Source organism: Contarinia nasturtii, unplaced genomic scaffold, assembly GCF_009176525.2.
Source record: "Contarinia nasturtii isolate CC-2019 unplaced genomic scaffold, AAFC_CNas_1.1 Cnas_scaffold_1037, whole genome shotgun sequence".
Classification (NCBI taxonomy): domain Eukaryota; kingdom Metazoa; phylum Arthropoda; class Insecta; order Diptera; family Cecidomyiidae; genus Contarinia; species Contarinia nasturtii.
This window is the reverse complement of record NW_022198383.1, coordinates 750,004-760,856: the sequence shown is the minus strand read 5'-3', so window position 1 is coordinate 760,856 and position 10,853 is coordinate 750,004. Positions and strand designations below refer to the sequence as shown.

At 33.5% G+C, this 10,853-nt stretch overlaps 3 protein-coding genes across 4 annotated transcripts; 1 reads left to right on the top strand and 2 right to left on the bottom strand.

Moving 5' to 3' along the window:
- Window positions 1-371: 371 nt before the first annotated feature.
- Window positions 372-5,552, bottom strand: LOC116344376 (poly [ADP-ribose] polymerase-like). Of its 2 annotated transcripts, XM_031772881.1 has the most exons (9): window positions 5,190-5,552; window positions 4,982-5,123; window positions 4,680-4,894; window positions 4,344-4,609; window positions 3,957-4,257; window positions 3,658-3,866; window positions 2,650-3,590; window positions 2,344-2,565; window positions 372-631 (listed from the first exon to the last, which is right to left on the bottom strand). In XM_031772881.1, the coding sequence occupies exons 1-9, from the start codon at window positions 5,304-5,306 to the stop codon at window positions 501-503; spliced, it is 2,544 nt and encodes an 847-aa protein (XP_031628741.1). In that variant the 5' UTR covers window positions 5,307-5,552; the 3' UTR covers window positions 372-500. The 2 variants fall into 2 exon arrangements, 1 of the variants encoding a protein (XP_031628741.1); XR_004201406.1 differs by lacking the exons at window positions 2,344-2,565; window positions 2,650-3,590; window positions 3,658-3,866; ... (3 more) ...; window positions 4,982-5,123; window positions 5,190-5,552 and adding exons at window positions 840-874; window positions 1,158-1,285; window positions 1,584-1,724 and having other exon boundaries at window positions 514-631.
- Window positions 5,553-6,340: 788 nt separating this feature from the next.
- Window positions 6,341-8,025, bottom strand: LOC116344032. The gene is made up of 2 exons (XM_031772395.1): window positions 7,889-8,025; window positions 6,341-7,794 (listed from the first exon to the last, which is right to left on the bottom strand). Exons 1-2 carry the CDS (start codon window positions 7,937-7,939, stop codon window positions 6,445-6,447), a joined length of 1,401 nt encoding a protein of 466 aa, XP_031628255.1. The 5' UTR covers window positions 7,940-8,025; the 3' UTR covers window positions 6,341-6,444.
- A 945-nt stretch (window positions 8,026-8,970) lies between these two features.
- LOC116343649 lies at window positions 8,971-10,225 on the top strand. Its single transcript, XM_031771851.1, has 5 exons — window positions 8,971-9,114; window positions 9,185-9,293; window positions 9,359-9,512; window positions 9,854-9,881; window positions 9,939-10,225. The coding sequence occupies exons 1-5, from the start codon at window positions 9,027-9,029 to the stop codon at window positions 10,223-10,225; spliced, it is 666 nt and encodes a 221-aa protein (XP_031627711.1). The 5' UTR covers window positions 8,971-9,026.
- Window positions 10,226-10,853: the final 628 nt, after the last annotated feature.

The window sequence follows — 10,853 nt, the reverse complement described above, 5'->3', positions numbered from 1 at the left end:
ATCGTTTAATTTAGTTCAGAGTTCGCATTTGTGTATATTTTATGCAAAACAAAATCACAGAAACACTCACCTGGTACATACAACCAATCCGAATGACATTATGTTGAAAAGGTTTTCGGCATTTTTCGCAACTTATGCGAATTAGCTGAGCGACTTACGTTTTTTATATATACATAGCGCCGTTACAATCAACTGCGCATTCAGAATGAAGTATTCATATTTCTGGTGTAATGTGAACAGAAATCGGCAGAAATGTCATAATTTTTTTGTATACAATGATTGTTGACTCATTCTCACATTTTAGCAACTTATGTGGTTTGACAAAATGAAAATGACTTTCAAATTATTTTTAAATAAAAAAACCATTTTTTTTAATTTTATATTTTTGAGTTTTTTATTCTTATCATTATTGGCTTATAAGAAGCTAAACATAAGTTTCAAGATTCACAAATTGCTGTGAATACGAGTTTCAAGTATGGAAAAAAAATTGCGATCAATTTTCATTTTCTGTATCTTTGTTGTCCGGTGAATTTCAATTTGACCAGATATCTTATTTTCACTCGTGACTCGTCAAACAGCACGAATTCATTGAAAACGAGTGGTGTTTTAACAGTCCGTTTGACAAGTTTACCTAAGGGGAGAATCACAAAAGAAAAGAATAAAATTTAAAATAATCGATAAGTAATCGGAAAATAATCGAAAATAATCGAAAACATATAATGAAAAAATTGCAAAGCAATAGCCACAACAAATTAATGTCCAGCAATTGCTTTAAATTGAGATTTGGTAGTTGTAATCGTCGATTTCTGTGGAAGAGAATAAAAAAAATACTAGCTTACTATAGAATAGTACTTCTGGGTCTGCTGGTCACTACCTAGATACATACAATAACAGAAAAACAAACAATGAACATGAATTGCAGTAGATGAAATTAAATGAAAGCAATGAAATTGATTCGAATTGAAACATACCCCCCCGGGAACGACCGCAGATACATTTCTTTAACTTTATGCTAAAGTTAACTTCTGTTGCCGGAAAGAATACGATTGCGGACCGGTTCGTAGTTTGGGCAAAATAGAAACTGAACGATACAAATTCGATACGATAGAATTAAAATTCATTTCACAATGAAGAAAATGCAATGCAAAAAAACTTACCGATCCTTTGTATTCATATTTTCCGGGTTCTGACATCGTTGTGGTCGGTTTGTGAACGATTACCAGTGTAAGAACTAAAAATGTGTCCATATTCTTCTTCGACATTTGATGTGTTCGATTTGTTGTTCCTGCCAATGAATGAATGTTGAAAACAAAAAAAAATATTTGAAAAAAAAACTTAAAAAAAGATTCAATTGCATATCGTAGTCAAAGTGGGCTTTGAAAAATCATGAGAAACTGCGTCGCACTATTGGCTAACGGTACCCGTAATCCAATGTGCGCAATGATGAAATTCATGATTTAACATGATTTTGTATTGTGTTCAATGTGTTTCTCTCTATCTCAATCTAATTCTAGCATGCAGTCAATTTTTTGTAAAAAAATTCGAAAATTCTGTTTAATATTATATTTTAAAATAATACTTACCGAACACTTTTTTTGGAAAAACCGACAAAATTCCAATTCGAGAGAATATTTCACTTTCAATGCAAACTGAAAATTTATGCGCAGCAATTTTAGTTCTTACACTGATGATGGTTCAAGACGATGTGACTTGTTGCCGGCTTGTTGGTTTGAAATGTCACAGTCAAATACACTCTCGCACCAACACATTCAAATCGCCTTGTCGTTGACAGTGGCCGATATTGAACAGCGAATGCATTAGCTACTATGCAAAACATGACATTATGACAACAGAGTAGAATATGTATTCAAACGAACTCACCCGAATGTGATTTCTTGTTGCTGTTGATACAGTTTTCGTTTATCCGTTTGCGTCGCCATGTTGTCGTCGTTGTGACGTTGTTCCGATGCAATGCTATTGTGTGTACAACATTGATTCTTTGTGTGTTGTTCTCTCCGCTGCTACTACCAAATCTCAATTTTTCATCAGCAATTTATTTGCTGTTGTGACTTTTGTTTCTTTTGTATGTTTTCTCTTACATTCTAATGGTTTCCCAATCATCTATCACTCACTTACTCACTCATCCACACACACACTCTCTCTCTCTTTTTATTTCACATAGATTCAATTTCCATCATCGTCAATTTCCATCATCGTCACAATCTCATACGTAATACATATATTACAATTAATGACGATAATCGAAACTAATCGAAGAATAATCGCAAAACAATCAATAATAATTAATAAGTAATTTTTAAGTGATTTGCCCCTCGAGTTTACCATTTGGAATTTTCAAACCATCGGGCCGTATGTGCAGCGGATCTGGTTGATGCATGCCTATGGCCTGAACCGATTCGCAGTGATCAACCATTTGGGAAACTTGAAAATCATATCGAAAATCAGTTCGGCCGGCAGCAACTTCACACAACAATACCAAACCAGTTCTATTGATCGGATGACAATATCTAGCCGATTTCGTTACTGAATCTGCAAAATAAATACCTGATGCGAAAAGAAAGAGAAATAAAATTGCTATATATATAAAAAAAAACAAATTAAAAGTAGTATTTTTTTGTAAATTCTGACCTTTGCCAAACGCCGATCCTGAAAAATGTGATCCAAGCATTATAACTTTCAAGCCACTCGTCAGGATGCTAACCAAATTTTCAATGCGTGTTCCATGAAACAAAAGTTGGCGGTTGAAATTTTCCTCGTGTGGTTGATACCGCAGGATTTCTTCATGACGTTCCACTACAAATACATCGTCTACTTTGCATGGACCTGGATCGTAGTTTGCCGTTGGGTCGTTGTGCAATTGTGTATTATTGACGTAGTTACATATTTGTGTATACATTCCCGATGACTTGTTGAGCATTGTTATTTCAGCCGAATCTTGTAAATGTTCATAGCATACATCGAGAAGGTTTCTTTCCTTGTTTGATGGACTTGTCAGTGTTTTATATATTATGTCTCTATCTAAGATGCGTTGTAGCATTTCAATTTTTTGCTGGACCATTCCATATGAATTAATGAGTGGCGGCCGACGAAAACCACAATCGTGTGGAAAATACGAATAAAATCGATTCGATGCCCCGATAATTTCATGCGAGTTACCTGAACTCAGCATCGATGAGATCTCTACTAAGAGATTTTTGACGCCTAGGATTTCGCTTGGCGGAATTTTACCTAGCGGCATACTATCGAAAACCAAACAATATGCGAGTAACGTCGTTTTCATTACTTCATCAGCAAACAGCAATTGCATCAACTCGTATAAGGGTGCACTTAATTTGGTCGGCACATTGTTTTTTGTAACTTTACGACTTTGAATGTCGTTATCAATTTTCACGAGATTGTATTTTCCTGGTTTCTTTTCAAAATGGCTCGCCCCAAATTCATTGCCAGTCAGATCCAAAAAGATTTGTTTGAATAAATTCTTTGCCTGTTCCAAACTTGAGGTGTGCTTTTTATTGGTGAAACCAGATGAAGTGGCACTGATTCGACCCTTTGTCTCAAATACATAGCAACTGCAAAAAGAATCCATTATTTTTTCCACACGAATCAGGAGCGATTTCATTTTTATTTTATGCTTACAGAGCTGTAGAATATATTTGGACCAGCTGTAATTTACAAAACGAGTTCTTGTTCATTTTGATATCAACGAAGTCCAGCACGACTTCGTATCGTAGAGTACCTTCGCAGTAAACCGTCGTCTTCATTGAACCCATTTCATTGGTATTGTTTGTTTGATTTTGCGTCGTTATCTTAAAAGCGTCTTTTTGTTCTGGCATCCGTTCATATGGCTAAAATGGGAAATAAATCGAAGAATGTAGCATCTTCATTAGTGAATCAAAAAAACATAAAAAAGCAGAAAAAATATGTAAAAAACGTACATCTTTACCCCATTTGCTCAAGTCACTTTTGGCGATCAATTCAATTGGATCGTTTTCCAAGAAGCTGTCAAGCAATTCATCGGATATGACTTGGATGCGAAGAATGAAAACCCGCATTATGTCTTCTCCACCTTTGTTCACAACATCCTCATTTGAAAAGACTGCAGCCAGACGGGAATGCATTTCTGATACTAGTCGACCGCCCATTGCACGAATCTTGTGTTCGATAACATTTCTTGGGTATTTTGTGTCGCCAACAATAAAAAATTCCATGTTAAATAGTGGTTGTTTGGTGTATGATCTGAAATCATGCGAATAATTCAATAATTCAATCATGCGAAAAAACAATCAAAATCAAAAGTAAAAAAACAAAACAAAAAGACTTACTCAAAATCATCTTCATTGAACTCAGTGACATTTCGCAGAATGCGTGTCTGAACTTTAGAATCTACGGTCAACATTGTTTGATATTCTATTGGCAGCTCAATTGACACACGCAGCGGTTGTTTAGTTGAGTACGGACATTTTGTCCATGGTGAATCGTAGCCACTGCAACAATACACTGAATTTCGGAACAGAAGTTTACCATTTTTGCATGTCGGACATGGTGACAAAGCACCAAAGCAAATGATGTCGCACACGTGATTCAACTTCTATGGGTGAAAAAACAATACACTTCAATCTAAAAATAAATGTTTCAGAAAACCGTATAATATTGTTTACCTCTATACTACTTTCAGGCACAAATTGGTGCATTGAATTCAAAATCGTAACAAGTTCTGTAGTCTTCAGTGTTTTCAGTTTGTCATAGATAGCAAAGAATGCGTCGTTTTGTTGTTCAATTTGTTGTTCCAATGTGAGATCGATAGATCTAACACAATGCTTCTTCGAGGATGACTGCTCATCAGTCATTGTTTGCGGGACATTTTTGTTATCAGCTAATGGATGTTAATTCAAAAATAAGCTTAAAAATATGCCACACAATGGAGGAAAGTCACGATCAAATGATACAAGATGCTATTTACCCAAATATTTCCGCAATTCCATTTGATCTTTGTATCTTAAGTTTGCGAATCCATCGATGTTGTCTTCCGATCCAGGTTGACGTATCGAAAAGAAGCAAGGCACATCAAACCATCTTGCTTCCATATAATCGTCTTTTATGCCCTTTATAAAATAAATCGTTTCACTTAGTTCAGAGTTCAGATTTGTATCCCAATATGTGTCACTCACCTGTTGCATAAAACTAATCTGAATACTGCCTTCGCAAATACATTTTTGACATTTCTCGCAACTAGCGGATGTATTACCCTTCTTGTATTCAGTGCGGTACGGAAGAAGCGTTGTCATTTTTACTGTTTGTGTAAACAATCTATATAATTGTAATATTTGCTTCTGAGTTGAAACACTATACGTTCAAGTGGCTTTTGATGTTGTTAAAAAAATAAATAGATGTGAAATGAAGCCTTTTTGAGCTGAGTCTCAGTTCGAATATTTTTCAAATGTCATTCTTATTTTTTCCTCCTGGTTCACCTCCAGATCGGACTGTAATATAACTCTGTATTGATAGAATGGCTTGAAATGTATTGTGCGCCAAATTTGACAGGATGCGAAACGTCACATGTCTGTATCACCACAATTTACTTTGGGCAAAACAATTTTCTCCACACGCAAACAACTTAATTTGAATTTGACATTTCAAGGCGTAAACAAACACTCGATTGAAAAAATATTGAGTCATTTTGTCATACTGGATTTTTTTGGCTTATCTCCTCGATGATTGAGCCATAGAATTTTAATTAAAATATTTTATACAGAATTATTTGAACATATTTCGTCGTTTTCGAAACATGATTTTTTATTCTGTGGATTTTCATGTAAAATGTTATTATACTTGTTTTTAAGGTAACACTGCAGTGTTCAGATTAACACGTATATAGAAGAGAATTGTTATTATTATTATTCAAGAGAATTTTAATTTCAAATAACTGTACAGTTTAAAGTAAAATACAGCGGCAATTGTTTGTTGAGATGTAAACAAGGAAAATAATCTAATTTCAAATTAAAGATCGCTACATATATCTTCGAAATGTTATGCTCTTCAAAGTTTTGGCAAAATTTTTGACAATGTTAATAAATTATGAGTCCACTGATATGAGCTTTTCCATAAGCAATTTTTCATTAGAATAGTTCAGCGATATGAAAAATCATCGAACTATACATCCAGAGCACAATCCAAAATTTATGGATGGCCTATAACTTCGTTTCAAAAATTTGCTCAAATTAAATATCAAAGAACTACAATCACCAATTGACGTATTTAGATATCGAAATGGAACTTCTCCAAAAATCTAATTATATCCAGTAATAGCAAACACAATTCATTAAATACGTATCTCTTTTTTTTATTTCTTTACCATTCACATTTTAGATTCAAACAATGTTGGCAATTCATGCGAAATTAAATTGGAACGGAAAGCTTACTAATTCATAGATTACGTTTAATCAACAAATAGTTTATATTGGTTTCATCCTCCATTTCATCAGATAGAGTCCATGTCGGTTTTTTCAATGCTATTAACTGATCATTGATATAATCCATAACTGCTTCAGAATAGCCTTCTTTTAAATTATCAATGCATATCAATTTTAATGAATTCAAATGTGATTTTTTTCTATCGAATGTTTCGAAAAACGGCTCTAAGAATGCCAATTGTGAACAGTTAAATGGGGATATATACTCTTTGACACTCGTCAATTTTTCTATACATTCTACTGCATCATATATACCATCATATGGTTTGATTTCTACCATATCCAAATTTTTGAAATGATTGATAAAATCAGACAATTGTTGATCGATGTATTCTCCGCGCACAATTAGCCTTTTCAAATTGGGCATTTTAAATGACAGTCCTCCTGTTAACAGTCTTGTTTCATCAATTCCCACGACGAAAGTTGTCACTGATGTAAGATTTTGGACACGATTACCCCCGGTTAAAAACTCATCGCCAGCACTGTTAATTTTAAGTGTTTGCAAATTTTTCAAATATTTGCCGATCGATTGTAGAGTCTCTGTTTTTTGGGGTGAAAAGTTAAGCTTTGATATTTTTTTATTTTTTGCAAAAATATCTTGGAATTGGTGTTCTGGTATTGAAGGAGTTTGCAGCGTTAATTCTTTTAAATTCGTGACGTTTACCAAGCAGTTCGGGTCTTTTATGGAACCAATCAACTTGAAAGATTCAAGTTTGGGGAATATTGCATTCAAATTAAATGATTTTCTACTACTATCAGCGGTATCGCATACATAGGTAAATTTTTCCACATTCGGGAACTGAATTTGTCCATTTTCATTCGATATTTCTTCCCAAATTCCCGAATCATTGTAAACATAAATTTTAAGCTCAGTTAAATAGTTTGCATACTTATTGATAATGTTTTTGTTTATCTCACGTCTGACTGTTGCATTCATGGAGCGATAATTTATTGAAATGCGTCTTGCATGTTTACCAAATGTTTCAAAGAGTGACACTAGTCTGGCATAGCTTCCGAAGTCAAAATAAAATTGGCCGTCTTTATGCTCTTGACGCTCACTTGTTTCAACAGAACGGTTAAGAGTCGTCCAATTATCAATTACGAGTATGCGGTCTTCAAAAATTCTGCTCATGGCATCTTTGGATCCGGCAATTAGTGCTTTTGATCGTCCTGCTCCTTTCGTTGCTTTTAAACCACCTTTGTGGAGTATATTCCCTATCACTTCATACGGCAATTTGACTTCATCATTAGCAAGTTTTCGAGCCCTTTTTGCATTATTCCTTACAGCATCGCATTGAATTACCTTGAGTGAACAGAAAAAATATTTTCGAAAAAAAATGGTTAATACGTTCAATGTATTACATGGAAACAAAAGAAAATGTAATAAATTAACTCACAAATACTTCAAAAACGATTAATGCCACGAAGCAGCCGTAAAAATTGTACATTTCTTCTCTATTCTTTTGAATATTGGTCTTAACTGTTTCTTAACCACTTCTTAACTGTTCAACGAATAATGACTTTATACGTCGACTTTTATTTATTTCTGACAATTTATAAACCATATGTAGTAATTTTTGGAATTTTTGTAAAATTTAGCTTAGCTCGTTTGTCGCAAGTCGTCATTATATTCGGGCATAAATTATTGCTGCGCAATTTCTTTAATTAAAAATTATTCGTTTGTGAATGCTCTGATCGTTCAAAAAGCCTATCCTATCTTAAAATACATTTTTCTTCAACTAAAACTAGAAAAAGAGAATTTTCGATTTTAAAGTAGGTGTAATAAGCTCCTCCATTTTTTAATATTTGAGAAGTTACTAACTCCTTCTCAATAAGCTATTCGAAGCTATTACATTAACACATACTTACAGCCATTCATTTAAATAAAATTCAAGCCTGGAAAAATTACGAATATTCAGGCAATATGTTGAATAGAAAAAAAATGAAATAAATGGGATTACATACGCAAGCTTACTTTTTAAATGAAACCGAAATGCATAAATTAAGGTCTGTTAGACTGTTGTATTCGATACTAATACTCTAAAATTCGAATCGACTCGAGAAATAATATATATAAAAAAATGAAATTGTATCTCGTGTTATTTGCCTTGATTTTCTGTACGGAATATTCTGTAAGTGAATTCATTTTTTTCATAAAAAATCTCTCCCTTTCATACATTTTAATTTGCATTCATAAGCCGTCAAGAATTGGTATTGCTGTGGAAGCCATTGTGAACGGCATTTTAGTAGGTAGTATCGAAGAATATAATTTTATGGTTGGAATTTGGTACTACGTAAACGATACTCATAACTCCTACTTTTGGTAACTATATTGCATTGTAATAGTACGCATAACCACAAATGGACTTAACTATTGTTATTGTGGCGGTGCGGTTATATCGCCATGGAAAGTAGTGACAGCAGGTATTACTCGTAGTGTTTTAGTCTGGTATATTCACATATATTTTAGCGCATTGCGTGTACAATGAAACCGAAACTTTTAGCGTGATAGCGGGCACGGTAAACTTATATTAAATGCTTCAATATAAAAACTTTACCCGAGATGCAGATGTTGTAATGCATCCAGAATTTGATATGGGGGAACCGTGGGGTAATGATATCGGTAACTGAAATAATAAAAATTAAAAAGTGTTGGTTTATGTTAATAATTTTGTTATCTATTTAAATCTCAGCTGTAATTATTTTGAGAACCCCGTTAAAATTCAACTCAAAGGTTGATAAAGTGGAAATGGTTGATGAAGATTATATTCCAATGCCAGGCGATCATGTTACTATGTTGGGGTAAATTGGTTGAATGCACATATTTTTCATGCTGAAACTTACAAAATGTGAAACATTTCCCTTAGATATACGGAATCAAAACATCCCAAACGAATATTCAAGGAAAATAAACCATTTTTGCGCCGCATTAATTCAACCATTGGAGATTTGGAAGAATGTCAAAATCTATATCGTCAAGAATATGGATATTCTATAGTCGATGATCGACGACATTCTTGTGTGAATTTACGAATGCACTAGGGGGATTCAGGAGGTTTATAAATTATTATTTTTATGTTTTAATCATGATGTCTTATTGAAATATAAATGTGGTGTTTCCCTTACGAAAGACAATAAATTTTTTGGCGTTGTTTCCATCTCTGTCTACCGTGAATTTATTGCCAAGCTATATCCAAGAGTGAGTATAGCTTTAAAAATTAAATTTGGCCTGCCTATAAAAACTCATTTTCGGTCTTTATTCGTTCTAACTAATTGAAATAGTCTATCTAGATTTTTTAAAATTTATTTCATTTTCAACTTTTTGTTGATATTCGATTCTCATCTGTGGTTAATCTGGTTAGGAACTTCGTGGAAGTAGCATTGAACTAGGTATTTTTCTGCAAAATTAAAATGTTTCAATCTGTTTATCTTTTCTCATATTGACAGTTTATGAAATTAACGACCATAAATATGTGGCTTTGATAATATATAAGAAAAATAGTACCAGTTTCACGACTTATACATGTGGTGCCACTATAATATCAAATTATAAAATAATAACTGCCGCAAACTGTGTGGTCAACAGAGGTGCCATCACATTGGCGGTCGCTTCCGTCAATAGTGATGAACCATTTTATAAAATTGATGTCAGCGATGAAGAAATCATCGTTCATCCAAAATATTCTGAATGCAGTAAAGGTGTTTGGCAAAATGACATAGGCAAGGCAAAATAAATCCAATTATATTTTTAAGTGTTTAATGCATAATTTTTTAGCTGTAATCCAACTCAAGGAAGCTTTAAACTTCGGTTTAAAGATTGGTAAGCTTAAAATGGTTTATAAAAGTTACAAGATAAAGACAGGTGACGCAATTACGGCTTTGGGGTATTCGCAATCAAACATGATCTACCGAAAGTATGCAGACACTCATTTGCGATATTTTAATTCAACGATGGAAAATTTCGATGTATGCCGAGATCTATATTCTGGTTCCGTCAGTTTGGATAATGAAAAACAATTCTGTGTTATTTTATTGTTATTTTTGAATATGTCGGAGGTATGTTTATCAATTCAAAATAGAAATAAACAATCATTTCATTTGTGTGCATTTTATATTAGGACCGATTATTACGAAAACCAAAAAACTGCTCGGCATCATTTCATATTCAAAGAATGGAAAACCTCATGTTTGTACTTCTGTAATTGGGCACAAATGGTCAAACAACAACTGAAAGCGATTTGGTTCTTAATATTGAAGATTATAAGTACACAGGTGGACTGTTGTACAGAAAAGAAAATGATGACACCCAGTATTTATGTTCTGCAACAATCATATCAAATAAAAAAGTGTTGGTCGCAGCAC